The sequence below is a fragment of the Grosmannia clavigera genome, assembly GCF_000143105.1.
Source record: "Grosmannia clavigera kw1407 unplaced genomic scaffold GCSC_113, whole genome shotgun sequence".
In the NCBI taxonomy this organism is placed as follows: domain Eukaryota; kingdom Fungi; phylum Ascomycota; class Sordariomycetes; order Ophiostomatales; family Ophiostomataceae; genus Leptographium; species Leptographium clavigerum.
In genome coordinates this window covers 2,269,135-2,285,373 of record NW_014040831.1, presented here as the reverse complement: position 1 = coordinate 2,285,373, position 16,239 = coordinate 2,269,135, and the positions used below count along the sequence as shown (strand labels likewise).

General features: G+C 51.0%; 4 protein-coding genes across 4 annotated transcripts; 2 read left to right on the top strand and 2 right to left on the bottom strand.

Moving 5' to 3' along the window:
* Positions 1-170: 170 nt before the first annotated feature.
* CMQ_3726 (arginyl-tRNA synthetase) lies at positions 171-1,196 on the bottom strand (the record flags this gene model as incomplete). The annotated part of the gene is made up of 1 exon (XM_014319664.1): positions 171-1,196. The coding sequence occupies one exon, from the start codon at positions 1,194-1,196 to the stop codon at positions 171-173; it is 1,026 nt and encodes a 341-aa protein (XP_014175139.1).
* A 105-nt stretch (positions 1,197-1,301) lies between these two features.
* On the bottom strand, positions 1,302-2,239 carry CMQ_3349 (arginyl-tRNA synthetase; the record flags this gene model as incomplete). Its single annotated transcript, XM_014319287.1, has 2 exons — positions 1,302-1,886; positions 1,967-2,239. 2 exons carry the CDS (start codon positions 2,237-2,239, stop codon positions 1,302-1,304), a joined length of 858 nt encoding a protein of 285 aa, XP_014174762.1.
* A 1,462-nt stretch (positions 2,240-3,701) lies between these two features.
* Positions 3,702-5,788, top strand: CMQ_3582 (uncharacterized protein; the record flags this gene model as incomplete). Its single annotated transcript, XM_014319520.1, has 2 exons — positions 3,702-4,870; positions 5,038-5,788. The coding sequence occupies 2 exons, from the start codon at positions 3,702-3,704 to the stop codon at positions 5,786-5,788; spliced, it is 1,920 nt and encodes a 639-aa protein (XP_014174995.1).
* An 899-nt stretch (positions 5,789-6,687) lies between these two features.
* Positions 6,688-10,766, top strand: CMQ_3538 (dihydroorotate reductase; the record flags this gene model as incomplete). The annotated part of the gene is made up of 3 exons (XM_014319476.1): positions 6,688-7,714; positions 8,321-9,011; positions 9,299-10,766. The coding sequence occupies 3 exons, from the start codon at positions 6,688-6,690 to the stop codon at positions 10,764-10,766; spliced, it is 3,186 nt and encodes a 1,061-aa protein (XP_014174951.1).
* Between the last annotated feature and the right edge of the window lie 5,473 nt (positions 10,767-16,239).

Genomic DNA, 16,239 nt, shown 5'->3' with positions numbered 1-16,239 from the left:
AAGTTTGCTATAACTTGGTACATGACTCGCAAAATCGCATTGTATAAACGCTTAATTGTAATATGTAAAACGAAAATAAAAACAAGAACAATCAGAAAAACAAGTACCAGTGCAAGGCAGAGCAATGCGTGTTGGAAAAAAAAAGAAAAAAAGAAAAAAAGAGCGGCAGCCTAGGCTACAATGGGAATGTTCAGCAGCCGCAGGCCGTTCTCCAAAACCTGCCGGGCATTTTCGTACATCGAAAGGTTTGCCTTTAACTGACCGACAGTCGGCGTCTTATTGCCGAAATCACTGTCTTCGCCGCCCTCGTCTTCGCTTCCCTCTTCATCTTCGTCCAGACCTTCTTCCGAATCGAGGCAAGTTTTGATCGCATCTGCAAGGCGATGGAGATAAGCCAAAACGATGCTGGGTTCCAGCGACTTGAACACTGAAGAGGTCATCTCTGGATATTGTGCCATCATCCGTAGAAGCTCAGCGGCGTCTTCCTGTTCCAGCACCGAGTAGTCGATGGATGCGTCCTCCTCAGCCTGGACCTGCTTCTGCAGCTCTGCGATGTTCAGCTGCAGCATGGCATGACACTCTTGAAGCTGCAGGCCTGTATAGCCGGCAAGTGAAATCATCCGTTTTGGGTCGAAGGTCGATCTTGTGCTGCGTCGGTGGCTCATATCCTGATCCAAAATGGCACTGATGGCGGCCGTATCGCCAATGTGGGCGACCTCCAAGGCCTCTTCCCCTACATTCTCCCCATCCCCATCCCCAGAAGCCTTTTCTGCCAGCAACTCCGCCGCGATAGCTTCCCGCATAAGCTTCGAGGTCCCGTCGATGATCGCGTCAAGAGTCCGCACGCCCCCAAGCCGCTCTGACAGGTGTTGAATGCGATCGAAACCCACGTGCTGAAGCTTCTCACGCAAATCAGACCGGCCCATCAGGTCCAAAGTGCTAAACACTTGCGCAAGGTGGAGTTCCTGGCGCGAGCACACCACATAAATCATCTTGTCGAAAGCAAAGGCTCGCTCGCGGTCGATGGCAGCAGCGACATCCCGCAGGAGATAAGTGCTCGACCCATTGCGGTAGCGAACAACAACACTGCCTAGGCCCTTCTTCACGCCGCTGTGCTTTGTGAAGTCGATGACCATGTGTCCGTCACTTTCCTGGGCGATGTCCTTCTCCTTGAGTGTCGTCATGACCTCTTCCATCGTCTCGGGTTTGACTTGTGATTCACATAGGTATTCGTCGAACCGAACTCCCATTCGATCGTACGCGGCCTCAAGGTTGGTAAGGGCAAGGCTGCGGAAACGCTGTCATAGGGCCACAGCATCTGCATCGCCGTCTTCCATCTTTTTGAAATAGGCATCGCGTTCCTCAAAAATTCCCTGGCCTTCCAAAGCTTGAGCATCCTGGTTCGCCTCCTTGGCATCTTTAATCGCTTTTATCTCAGGTCTGAAATCTTCCTCGATATGCGCTTTAATGTCAAGGAGGTGGCCGACTGGGTCTTCTGCCAAAGCATCCTCCTTCCCATATCGCTGCCAGCCAACGGCAAGCAGTCCGATTTGTTTGCCCCAGTCGCCTAGATAGTTCAAACGAACAACTTCACAGCCCATGGATTCGTACAGGTTGGAGATGAACGATCCAAGAATGGTGCTGCGCAAGTACATGTCACTAAACTCACTCGGGACATTAGGAGAGGAAAACTCGACGACCACCTTGTTGTAGCCTTTCTCGGGAGCAGTCACATCTCTAAGCCCAAGCTGTGTCTCCTGGCCGTACAAAGCACCCCGATTTCTGATATACGGAAGTAAAAAGCCAGGTAGGGTGCGAAGCGAAAAGAAGCAGCGGATATGAACACCTTCAACGAATATTCTTTGGAAGAGAGGAGATACAGGCCTCTGTTTCTCAGCGAGGAATTAGATTGTTAGCCCATATTCTTTTCTTGAGCAAAAGGTGAGATTTTGTAACTTTCACGCACATGCAAGTTGAACTCTCTCTGCACGTCTTCGATACTTAGTCGGAGGCGAGGGATTATAACGTCCAAATCGCCCAGCGATATGTCACTTGTAGAGGCAATAGCCGCATAGATGGCGGACGCGTCCAAAGTGAGGATTGATCCCAGAAGGGTGGCGAGGTAGCCTCTGAAGACATCAATTGGCTTAGCCAGTACGTCTGCTGCTGGGAATCGTGGCACCGGCATCTCGAGGCCGAGATTTACCAGTAATGCTTCCAGTCCAGCCACGGTGGCCATTGTGAGCTATCGAATGTATCAAGAGGTGGCAGCCCTGGAGAAAAAGAAGCGTCGTGCGAGGTTGATGAGAATGAGAGAGCCAAAAACAAGAATATCAAGCACAGAAATATTGCAGAACGGGTTGACTTCTGCCCGAGCATACACTGTAAATTCAGCCTAGGAAAATCTCGCATATTAGGCAGACTGGCGGTTGTATTGGGACTCAAGGCAATGAAAAGTGGGCGACCGGTTTGACTTGAAAAAATGAGGCTGAAATATGACCAGCCAACCGGCAGGCTGGCTGGTTTTGGCGCTCGACCCGCGCAGAGTATTCGCTCTCGTTCTTGTCCCGGCATTGGGTACCATCGCAGGTAAAATGTCGAATGGGAAAGGAAGCTGGTCGTGCATTCCGAAGGGGGACGCTGGTCTGTCGTCCTGTCCGTGCTTCATCGGGTAATTCGAAAATAAGGTCACCGCAAAGGTTGGAGATAATTGCAGCACTAGGAGGAAACAGGGCAGCGCTAGAATTCAATGACCGGTGCCACGTCTGCGAGGTGATGCGATGCGATGATTTTCCTTGATCTGGTTGGACGTGAGGCAATCTGCAGCCACCATTGTCTGTCCCTCTTGGGGGCCGGGTTTCCTGGTCAATGAAACAGTGACACGTCGACGAGTCCAAGTCGGACCGGTGTGAGAACGTATTCTGCCCAGCTAGCATAACTTCAGAGTGACAGCTACGAGCCAGTAGTCAAAATGAAGCGGTTGGACAGTGTTGCAAATACAAAAGCACAAATCGCGGATGTCCTTTAGATTGTGGCGAAAGTCGGCCGGTTACGTCAGCATATATGTGTCGCGACTACCCGACAGGTTACATCGTATCTCTGACTTTTGTTTCACTTGGCCTCGCCTTGGCAGCGCTCTTGGCGTAACGGTCGAACACAATCGGCGTTGACGCACTTGCAAGCCTCGACGACCTGTACTATACACCATTTGCTTTCCCCGCCTTTGTTCTGCTTGTGGTAATCTGGTCGAATGCGTTCTGCTTGTCTTCAAAAATGAGTACAATTATTAAGAAATACAACTAATTGATAACCCATCATAATAAACTGTTTTCCAAAAGAGTAACACTCGAGGAAAAGGTAGTACACGATCGGACGGATGGACACCTCAATCCAAACTTGACCCCTCTTGGCCAAAAGCAGGACAAAGGCTGGGAATATGGCAGCCAGGGTGCCTTTGTTCATCAAAGAGTAGAGCCGTGACGACGGTTTTCTTTGATGCTGCAATAGACCAACATCGCCGTTTCCGGCAAAGTCAACCTTTGCGCTGGTTCTTTATATATAGTTTCATCTAAAAGGATATTGAAATTTCCTCTTCGCGGTGCTCAAGTCTCTCCCAGAAGCTTCCTCTCAGAAATATCGCAACTTTGTGACAGATCTTTGACCCATACTCAACCAACTACCCACCATCATCGGTCATCATCATGCCGCCCAAGCAGAACCCATCCGCTCCTCTACCCAACCGCCCCAAGCGTAATCGAAAGCCAAGCCTCCAGGCCATCGAGGCGGCTGAGAACAAGGCCGCAGAAGAGAAATGGCTAGCCAAGAGAAGGAAGGGAAAAGCAAAGAGGCAGGCTCAACAAGCGCAGACAAATCCCTTCAACGTCTCAGCGCCGGCTCTAGCATCAGTACCACAGCAGCCTCTTCCACCACCTCCAGCAGCTTTGCCAGCACTTCCGGTGCCGGTCTTACCGGCAGGCCCGCAGCCTCCAGTGCTACCACATCCTCAGCAAACTCAAACGATAAATCAAGGAATGGCTCAGTTGGTGCTACAAACACCAATAACTATACCACGACCTCTAGCACCGTTGGCACCACCTCCTCCACCGGCTCTGCCATCCGGGCCACCGCCGCCTGTTCCGCAGCCACTGCAGCAGCCACCTTCTGTTTCTGTTTCGGCTCGAATAGTGCCACAACCACAGCCACATCCAGCTTTGGCACCACATCCAGCATTGGTTCTACCATTGACGCAATCGTCGGTGCCCCCGGCAGCTCTAGCACAAACTCGAGGACAGGATGTGCACAGATCATACGTGGACGCCCTGCAGTACGAACGTGACAGTTACAATAATCTGCACGACTATTTTCTGGTGGAACAGACTATGAAGGTGAGGACGCCCGTGATCAGATGGGACGATATGAAACCGCCCACGAATGAACCAATAGTGCCACTGAGCCACGAACACGAGCCTCCCACGCCTCAGTTTCCCCATCCAGATGACATCGAGCCTAGCAAACGTTCCAATCACGTCTTTGTCAGTGGTGCCAGTGGTGCCAATGGTGCCTTCGGTTTACAAGGAGGCGGCTTATGTGGTGGTGACCATGCTGGTGCTGCTGCCTCTGGCGATGATGATCTTCCACCTCCACCAGCTGCAAAGCGGCGCCGCAATCGGAAGCGGCCAGTATCGGCGTTCTCGAAGCCGCCGGTGGCGACAAAAAGACCACCATCGCAGCCAAAGAAGGCTCCCACTTCTGTAGCAGCCCCTGTGCAGCTGCCTTCGACTTCAGTCATCGCGCCTTTGTTGAGAGAACACACCCTCTACATGGCCCGGAAATTTGGACGAATCTGGAAGCAGGAGCACGCTCAAAAATGGTATGCGTACATTTGGTGGCGGCATCGAAAGCAACGGCACGTTCAACCCTCATTGGCGAGCTCTTCCCTGGCCAACAAAGAAATTACATGTCAGGCCTGCATAGATGTGTATGTTCGCAGCAACAGATTTGTACCTTCCGACGAAGAGCGCTGACATGTTGCGATAGTGCAATGCTGGCAATGCACGCAGACGTTCCGTCATTTGTGTCACCATACGCTTTGAAGTCGCCGTCTATCCCATCATGGAACTCGTTCAAAGCAGATGAGCCACGCAACCGCGGCTCACAGCATGACTCGCTCAAAAGCTTCCTCGAGCACCTGCTGTCGCTAAATGTGTCCCATTTACCCATCAGCTCCTCAGACTCGGCCTTGGTTGCAGAAGGCCCAACCTGTGGCAGCAGCGATCTCTACTTGCCGGAATTGCAATTGTCTTCGCAAATGCCGATAGTGATGCCCCCACCTCCGACCCCCCAGCTGGTATCAGAACATTATTTCGAAAGGGACTCCCCTGTAGACGATAACACGAGCAACAGCATATCTCCAGGGTCCAGTTCATGGTGGCACCCACTGGAAGCGGCTGCTCCCTGTGGCCGGGAAACGTCCTGCGCAAACGTGGGCTGTCCGCGTTGCTACTACATGGCTTGTCCATGCGTATGCCACAAGGACGCGTCCAACTCGTTTGTTTCAGCTGGCCGTGACGAACCAGAGGACTGGGTCGACTTTGACACGGCACTGACCGATGTGGCCACAGGAACAGAAGAGCTTCCTACGAACGGGAACTCAGAGCGACGTGCAGCGGCCGCGGCAGGAATGGTGCCGGCTATAATACCTATGTTTCCTGCTGAACTTTTCGGCCGCAACGAAGGTGGCAAGTTAAGCCCGAGGAGCTTTGATATGGATTTGGCGCCATACGTTTAGGAAGGAAACCTATGTTTTTCTTCGTGATTCTCCGTGTGGACTCTGTACTTTTGTTTTTGGTAGTCGTTTCCTGTATTATTTCAACTTTTAGTTACAGATAGTTATGTTTGAATATTGATTGGTAACAGAAGTAGAACTCCTTAGTCTCGGCGATTTCTTTGTGGTCTTCTCTTTGAATTTGAGACCGAGGAAAACCGCCTTTCTGTGATCATTGATCTGTGATTAAGAACATCTATTTCGGGCATATCTCACCGCGATCCTTTCAAATTCGCACAAGGGTATGTTTACTCTGTTTGTGATTCTGCATTTGCTACAAATGCCTCCGAATTCTCACCAAGCAAACTTGAGCTAAGTTGATGGAGTACGCGGCGAATACCAAATTCTGTGACACGATCTCTATTGAGCTTGCAATGTTATCTACGGCTTGGGTTCGAATGGGCCTTTCCACTTCTGGTAATCGAATTATCCGTGGCCTCTTTGACCACAACACAAAGCCAGCTCCTTCGTTACTCGCTTTATCTCACTCGTTCAGAAAGACGCATCTGTTCATTCATGATCACCAGTCTCTTTGTCTGAACAAACTGGACAATATGCTTGTCCATAAAGGCTCAAAAGACGGAATCAGTGGCGTTCGGTCGAACAAAGCTGCTGGTCCTGATGAAAATATTCACCTTGTTCGATTCCCATGGAGGAGACCCCTATAATAAGAACGAACTGTGTCGTGTTCTGGGAACAGAATCGGCAGAAGCAGAAGCAGCATCAGCATCAGAAGCCACATCCATTTCAGCATCGCATTAGCATTAGCATCAGCCTTTGCATCGTCGAGATCACAAATCAGAAGTTCCAGCACAAACAGGACCTTCTTATCTGTCTTATTAATTAATTTCACATCGTCAACAATGGCCAAGAGATCTACCAAAAACGCCATCGCCAGTCGCGCCGGTCGCGGGAAGTTTCAGGGCGGCAACCGGATTGCAGCCCGGCCCATTCGGGAGCAGGCCGGTGTTTTGCTCAAACGACGCCTAACGTCTGCCTCGCGTCAGAAGACTGTGCAGGAAACGCGGGCGGTAGAGTGGCAGAGGATGGCGGTCCCTGCTGCCGTCACCATGGGGGCCATGGCCAGCACATCAAACGAGCTGGTCCCCATTGCCGGGCTCCCGTCCATCGACGACGTCTTTCCAGAGTTCGGCCAGGGCGAGATCCCGACCATGGGGGCCATGACGGCCAGCACTTCTTACATGCTGGCCCCCATCTCTGGGCTTCCATCCATCTACGACGTCTTTCCAGGGCTCTGTCCGGGCTCGGAGCCTCTGCCCCTGCCGGACACCAATCGCCGGGCGGTGCCAAAGTTCGAGATCTGCGGGCAGCAGAACTGCGGCAAGCATCCTGAGTTGCATCCGTGGTGGCAGTGGCCGTATCCGGCGACGACGTGCTACAAGTGTTTACGTCAGAGCACACCGAATGAGCTGCACGCGCTTCCTTGTGGCCATGCTCTCTGCCATGGCTGTCTGGAGCAGACCGTGGCCGAGATCAATGCGAACGTGCAACACGAGAGCTCCTGGGCCGAGATATCGACGCATCTGGAGGAGCACTGGGCAGCATCCAGTCCCAACGGCGGCTCCGGACAGCTCGACAGCAGACAGCCAATCCTGAATAGCTCCCCACTCGACCGCGCCATGGCCGCCGCCGGCTTCCACTGCTGCGGCAAGAACATGCACCTGGAGCGCTATGCGATGTGCATGACACCGCACACGGTGCGCACCTTCTGGCTGGCCTGTGAGGCCATCCGCTGGCCGCTCGATATGGCGCGAAACCGGTGCGGATGGCCTGACTGCGGGCGCCTGGTCAGTCCCACTTGTTCCTACGTGCGCAACCACGGTACTGTGTACCATTGCCTGTACTGCCAGGGCAACTCGTACTACATCTGTAAGGGAAATCTCGTCCCGGCACGGTAGATAGTTTAGACTTTATGAATGATGACTAAGCAGTTATGATACAAACCGGTGGCCGATGATCTCGTAGCCTATAGCCAATCATGCTGGCGGATAATTTTTCTAGCCAGGAAGTGCGCTGTGCCTAAACCGGACATCTCCTATCGAATCCACTGGGGGTCTGGTACGGAGTGCACACTGCCGGTGCCGCCTACTGCCGAAATTGGCGCCATAAGTGGTACTTGATTTAAAATACGAAGCAGAACAATTACAGTTTGATCCTGATATTTCTGCCATTTTGTCCTTGTTTCTGCTCTGGCCTTGGGGTTAAAGAGGGAGATGGTTATGGCAGCGCGACTTCTGGTTGCTGAATATCCTTTTTCTTGCATATATTGTATATTCGAATAAGCGAGCATCATGACCACGGCGGGGTTTCTATCCCGAGGTTTCGCGCGGCCAAACAGCGACAGTTTAGGCCGTCACGGCCGCCGAACACATCACAGCCAGCCACATTTTCGCCCTCAGTCGTTGCTGCAGCTACGTGGTGGACGCGGCCGTCCCCAGTCGACAGCCACTGGACCTAGATCTGGATCTACGACAGGCAAGACTCTGCCGCTTCCAAAGTCGAAACCGCAACGCAAGAGCCTTCCGGCACCCGGCCCTCCCAAGGAAGACCCGATCCCGATCGCTAACAATGTGTCACCGCTGCCGTTGTGGCAGCGCTTGGGGCCATTGACACGCGCTGCTGAGGGTTACGCGCGAGCACAACGCAACCGACCCTATGTGACACAAGTATGCAGCTCCCTGGTCATCGCGCTGTGCGCTGATCTGTCGGTGCAGCGAATGAGCGCCTGGGTGGCGGAGAAGGAGGTCGTCCCGACAGATTCAATCACCCCGACCTCTTCTTCCCCCCTGTCCACATACTCTTACGATCCCGTGCGCACTGCTCGCTCCCTTGTCATCGGCGCCATCTTTGCCATTCCCACTTACCGCTGGTTCATCTTCTTGTCGCGCAACTTCAACTACTCCTCCCACATCTTCTCCCTCACCGTCAAGATCGTCGTCAACCAGCTCTGCTATACGCCTGTCTTCAATTCCTATTTCTTCGGCATGCAGGCGTTGCTGGCCGGCGACACGCCTCAAGAGGCCTTCGATCGCGTGCGCCGCACTGTGCCCATCAGCTTTGTGAACGCTCTCAAGCTGTGGCCCGCAGTGACCGCCTTCAGCTTCACATTTGTGCCGATGGAGTATCGGAGTGTTTTTTCGGGCGTCATCGCTGTAGGCTGGCAGACGTATCTGATGTACCTAAACCGGACGGCGGAAATGGAGGAGGGAGAAAGGCTGAGACATTGCGCGGAATCCGCTTTATTACGATGATCAGAGTATCCACAAATAAATTAGTAAGGCGTAGAATTTTACAAGAATCAACACCACCGTATATGATACGACTTCACTCTAGTTATGCAAGCTCTTCTTTTCTTTCTTTTCTAGAAAAGATGGCGCTCCCGCGTCTCCGCCCACGGGCGTTATTGGCAATACTCCGGCCGCAGCCTCGACTGACCTCGGTCACCCGACTCAGTATAAATACAAACCGATCTGTCTCAACCTCTCCCCACTCAGAAGCTGGTGTTTCAGCCCCCTCAACTCAAACTCCAGGCTCGGAGCAGTCCCAACCTGTCTCGAGATTGCGATCGGCCTTCTGGATAACGTCCATCAGCCTGTCCGTATTCGCTACATACCTCTATGCCACAGACACAAGAGCATCGGTCCACCGTTGGTTGGTGCCGCGCCTCCTGCGCCTAATCTACACGGATGCCGAAGAGGCCCACCACATCGGCACGCAGTCTATGAAGATCCTGTACCAGTTGGGGCTCCACCCACGCGACCGCACAGACGACGAGGACTCACAGAAGAGCACGCTGGCTACGACCGTGTTCGAGGAGCCCGACAGTTTAGCGCTCAACAACCCCATTGGCATATCTGCCGGTCTCGACAAGAATGCAGACATTCCAGACGCGCTCTTTGCTCTGGGTGCTGCCGTCGTTGAGGTTGGCGGCTGCACGCCGCGTCCACAGGCTGGCAACTCGCGGCCGCGCGCATTTCGCGTCCCCGCCATCGAAGGCTTTGTCAACCGCTACGGACTGAACTCCATTGGGGCTGACGCCTTGGCCTCGCGTCTGCGCGCCCGTGTCCGCCAGTTCTGCCGCGACCACGCCGAAAAACACCTCACCGAGGCGGACGTCCTGTCAGGCGCTGCTGGCGTCCCCCCGGGCAGCCTCTCACCCGGCCGTCTGCTGCTCGTGCAGATCGCAAAGAACAAAGACACAGATGAACGCGATGTCCGGGCTGTCGCTGAAGACTACACCTACTGTGTTCGCCGTCTTGCCCCCTATGCAGACGTCATCGTCGTCAACGTCAGCAGCCCTAACACGCCTGGCCTGCGCGACCTGCAGGCTGTCGAACCTTTGACGCGCATCCTGGGCGCGGTTGTCGATGAGACTCGAAAGTCGGCCAACAAACTCACTGCTATGCGGACCATTCCAACTCGAGTTATGGTCAAAGTCTCACCTGACGAAGACAGCGACAGCCAGATCGACGGCATTTGCGAGGCTGTTTGGGCCAGTGGCGTCGACGGCATCATTGTAGGCAATACGACCAAACGCCGAACAGGCCTCATTCCGGAGAAATTGCGCATTCCCGTAGATCAGCAGCGGGCCCTTGCTGAAACCGGTGGATTCTCTGGTCCAGCCATGTACGGCCGTACTCTGGCGCTCGTGAAGCGTTACCGTCAGCGGCTTGACGAACAGGCACTGCATCTCACGGCGCCGATGAACAAAGACAACGTTAAACCTGTGGCACGTAAAGCACTGTTCGCATCTGGTGGCGTCACAACGGGAAATGACGCTCTGAACTTGCTCAACGCAGGAGCTAGCGTAGCGATGGTGTACACGGGCTTGGTGTATGGTGGTGCCGGGACTATCACAAGGGTGAAGCAGGAACTCAGAGACGAGATTGCTTGTTTTGATGTAAAAGAAAAGGGTATATAAACGCAAGATCGACCTATCCTACTTCGCTACTTGCATGACCAATAGCGATTATACATCTCTAATGGCTTATCGAAACGCATATCTGCTACCAGCCGATCTTCTCTTTAACCGAACAACTTATCGAGTGTTTTGGTTGCAATAAGTACCTTGCTATGGTAGGGCTTCAAATGCATAAAACTGGCCGGAGGTGAACTGACACGGACCCCAGGCACCTAGAAAGCGGTTTACTTTCTTCTGGACATGTGTGAGTCTCAACCGCAACTTTTTTCATCAGGCGTCAGTCAAGGTTTGCTTCTGTTCTTTGCGAACTAGTAAAATGCAGACGCCTTATTTAGATATTACCGAGCCTGAGCTGTCTAGCAGCCAATAAGCTGATGGATACCTCCCTCAAGTGTATGTGCGGGACGTCAGCAATCAAGGTGGCCAAAGAGCATTGTCCCGGTTGTGGAGCCGATCGTTGTGCCTACTGCCCTATCGCCAAGGTACAGATTCGATAATCGTCATGCCACGTACTTGCGCAGTAACTGTCGCCGTAATTGTCAAAAGTACAAGTCATCTTTTAGCGAGTAGGTGGCGTTCTAAATTTCGTTCGAGGCTAGCAGCGCTCCTCAGCCTTGTGGCAGAAAATTAACGAGCATATTTAATAAGAAGCCACCGCCCTACCATGGAAAGCAGCAGCATCAAACTGTTACTTCCTGCTTTGGAAGGATCTCTTCCTCTCGATAGGGACTGCCTACAACCACAAGTTATAGGATCTGTTGTTTCGGCCGATGTTTGGAAAAGGATCGCATACTACTAAAGAGAAGAGAAAGAAGGGAAGGGGGGGGGCGAGTTTTATCGTTGAATTGAAGCTCGCCATAATGCTCTCCATGTTTCCTCCTTCTTTTTCTTGTTGTGAAATAACCTGCTGCAAGTGCCAACATGCCCTGCGCAATTGACAGTCTTATTTCTTGCCTTAACGCTAACGCAAGGCATTGTGCTTTGCAGCTCGCCCCTCTTAGGGGTATATGTTCAGAGAGCGCAGTGGACTTCCAGGACGATGATATTACGTTGTCTCCAGACCTGTCTGCCAATAATGGCAGTTATAACTTGCACGACAGCAGATCCAGATAACATCTCAGATAAGGAGTGCTGTAAGCTAGCGTTCTAGGGCAGGCCAAGCAGTGGGTGAGCTGCGTGATATGTACGTCCCGCTCAGATGCTTAGCAGAAACAAGAAATTGCTTCAAGCCCCGGCGAGCAGAGAAGAAGAGAGCACAAGCATCTGCTTACTGCTCCCGTACATAGTCGTGGCGCCCTTGAAGGTTGGGCTCTATTTTCCGAAAGTTCGTCACCTGCTTTTAGTTCCACTTTTATCTATTTTGGGAGAACGCACGAAGACGTTGAAGGCAGCTGATCGTATAATACTTGTGCAGGCCAGTGGAAACTCTGACCCGAAGAGTCACGTGCAATATCTGACGAGCTAACTGTACGGAGTACATTGGGTCATGCCTTCTCCGCATACGATATCTTGCCACGCGACGTCCCCGTGCCCAGCCTACCTACGTATCAGACCTCTGCTGTCGATGCCGAGCTGGATGCATATACAACAGGGCTGGGAATGGCGAGAGCGTCTTATTTTCGGATGTAAAATTATCGTCCGCAGCTTTTTGAGCACGAGACGGCGTAAACATCATACATCTCCTTGAAACGACACGCTGTGCCAGAATGATTCGCAGGCTGCTCGCTCCATCACAGAAAGCTCACCAAGCCACCTAGGTGCCTGCCTCTCTTTCGTTGCATAGGCTAGTACTGGTTTGTTTCTGTTATCTATCACGCCCGCGCTTTCCTCTCGGAGGTGCCGTTGTTTCACCGATAATGCGGCTCAGCACAGAAGACCCTGCTGTCTCGGACGCGATTGGACACCGGCAGATATAGCCTTTTAGATACAACCACGTTGATGTATTGCAGTGCTAATATAACGTCATTGTGTAAGTCATGGGAGCAACATCAATAAATGCAGAAGCAGTCTTGTACACCCGTTCGGAAAATTGCTTACCGTTCGGCGGGTTCGCAAATTCATTCATACAGATGCAGACTCAGATGCCTTTCATTGCTGCCCAAACCAGCATGTCTTTAGTATCTATGCTTGCAATACCTCTTTCTATTCGACGTATGACATGCTTTTCATAGTATAATAAGGCGAGCAGACTAGAGTGTGAGCCCAAGGATACAAAGATGTGTTTATAGAATCCTTACGCACGTATGCAGACGCAACCCTTCCCCCTCTTCCTTTAAAAAAGGTGCATAAATACGGCTGAACCCCTGCTGCTTACTCAAACAGTTTTCAAGACAAAGTCGATTTTGTAATTCACAACGGCGTGAGCGATGATCTCGAAGTGAAGACAACCGCTTTTCATAGGCAACCAGAGACTAGAATTCGCCCACTATGGCAAGTGAGCCTGTTGGCAGCAACTGCAACCCGAGCAGTTCCGCGAACAGCAGGAATCAAAATCGTCCATTTTGCGAGGCCCTAGAGGACGATGATGACTGCCCTCACAGTTTCACGTTCAGCCGGAATTTTATACCATCCTGCATGAAAGCTCGGCGAAAGGAAGAGAAAGCATTATATCCCAAAGCAAACGTCAATGCTCTAAAGAAGCACAGCAAACGTCAAATTCCGAGACGCAAAACTGCTATAGTATACAGTTACTCTCCAACAACGCTGATAAGGCAAAGTACAGCATCTACCGGCTTCGGTATTTCTGATACGTATGAGCCAACGAAGGGTCCTTTGTCTCCTAGAGATCTCTATTGGAATCTGTTGACGCCTGTAAGTGTTCCTTAATCTCTTCTCCTAGTATCCGTTCCTTTAGTTTGGAGGAGGCTTATATTTTTCATATAGCAGTTTAGAGGCTGTGCTGCACACTCTAGCAAGGGAAAGTGTTGCGATCCTTGCAGCAAGCATGAGAATCACAGAAACCAGAGAGTGATGTAAGTCTGTATCATGTGTTGATATTTACAGTCCACTCTAACGCTTAGTTGCCAGTTACATCACAAGCCTTGACGCCTGGACTGCCCCTGCTCTTGTACTTCCAGCACCGGAACAGGAGGCTGAAATCTTGACAGAATTCATACACAAATTCCTAGAACGCGAATTTACTAGCAGGATAAAGTTACTGGTAAGTACCGATCTCTTTGAACAATATTTACGCTTGTGTTGATGTGCTCTCCTAATATCTAAAGGCCATAATGAGACCTTCGACATTCTTTTCTCTCGAGTTCCAGTTGTCTTTCTACGTTCTGAGAATCAAAAATAATCCCAACATAGACACGCGATGGGACCGGAACAAAAAGCTTTGTCGCCAGACAATGAAGCTGTCGCTGAACGAAGACGAAAAAAATGCTTGGTTGCAAGAAGCAAAGTCAGCTTGCTTGATTTTTGGCAACGAGTCAAACGTCTGGGATGCTTATACTTTAGTTGACAATTACTATGACGGTAACAGAAGCGAAGACAATGTCGAGAGCTACAACAAGTACACCGAACCCGCCTTTTCGTACAGCCTCCCAACTCAAGGTCGTCTGGATGCGAGGCAGCCACGAGACAGTCCTCAAGAATTTTTTTTTGATGGTCCTCAATCACCGTCTCGCTACATGTGTTAGTGAGCAGACTAATCTGTTGAACTACCTTCAGCGCAAGGGAGGCTTTTCTACACCTAACTCGCATGCTGTCAATGTCTAACACGGTCTACATATAGACGGAGGCACATTGCCAGATGCTGCAACAGAAAAAAGCAATGACTCCGCAGGCCAAAGCGGCCATAGAGCGCTCGTTTGCGGATATTTACATAATCATCAACTTATCAATGAAAGTCTATGCCAGCCTATCGCTCATTCTACAGAATCTACAAATTTTCGGCAACCCGATGAAGAGCAATCTTCTGAAGGGAATAAAACCCAACAGCGTGGCCTACGAGAGCATCGACAACCTAAGCCAGGAGATACTTGCCAGTCTAGGTGACCTTCGTACTGTTCAATTGCACCTTGAAAACTTGAAGACCAAATGCGAAAGACTCGAAAAAGAGGCAAGAACGAAAGCAGACGCTTCAACATAACGAAATATTCTGACCGAATCAAATAGTTCTGTACGAAGAGGAAAAATATCGATTCTGAAAGGACCACATTAATGCAAAAATTGGTAAGAAACCTAACTTTCTGTCTTTTTTTGGACGTGCTTACCAACTCTTTCACTTTTGTTCTTACTTAGGCCTTACTTTTCTCAGCCCCAGAACTTTCTGCTAGTTTACTGCAATCTGGCGTGGTTTCAAGCCACCCGGGCTGGCTTCATTTTTTTTTCTTCGCGGTCGCTTTCTGGTTTCTCTCTGTTGTGTTTGACTACCTAATGCCACTTGGACAATCTGTTTCAGGTTGTCTGAAAAACGTCGCTCTCGAGCGGTCTGAACATGATGACACTGGAGGTACATACAAAACTGAGAAAGATATGGACGATGGTGAGGATGATGACGAGAATGATGAGGATGACGAGGATGATGAGGCAGGTGATGATGATGATGATGACGGTGGCGACAACAGCATTGAAGGAGCCCAGGCAATAGAGAGCCCAACGGGAAGAAATGAAGGCACTTCACCAAATAGCCGCACGGAATCAGCGGCACCTCACGACATGAATTTCCATAAGATAAAGAGTAGCACTGCCTCTACCTCAAACCCGCCCCCCCCTGCAAACCCAGCACGTCCACATCCTGTTGCACTTCCTACCATCAAGACAAGAGACGACAAGTCCGGACTGCTTTTAAGATTGAGAATAGTGGACCCCCGTGCTTTCATTCGCAAAAATTCTGCACGCAACTCTAGCAGTGATGTCGAATTAGGCGAGTTTGGCCATGATTACGGTCGAAGCAGCGGAAGTACTCCGTAGCTGGTATGGTTATATGGGCAAGCACATAGCATCTTAGATTTATGGCGCTCCAGATAGAGGCCCCACAAATTGCAAATTACAGTTAAGACTTCAGCTTGTATCGACTGAATATGATAATTCCGCATGAGGCTCTGCGCGATCAAATAATATATCGTGTACTCGGTAATTTCATTGCGCCTTGAAATCCTAGTTCGGGAAGGCGTAGCCACTTACAGAGTAAGGTGCATCGAAAATTAGGCTAGGCTGAGCAATTTGTGATTGAACCGTAAGCTATCAGCTACGGGCGGTCCATCGACAAACTAGCCAGGCCGCGATCCGTCTATGGTGTGGCATACAGAATTCTTGCATTTCCACCTTGTCTTTATGATACGTCGATGGATCTCCCTCAAGTCCTCTGTGCCAACTATACAGGGGCCGGTTGTAAATTCTTAGCAATCGCCTTACAAAGGGGTTATAGCTCGCATGATAGGGGGAATGGGAATGGGAATGTAGGAATCACCTTGATCCTGGTTGATCCCACATCGTATGCAAAGTTGTCAACTACAAAGAAAACGCT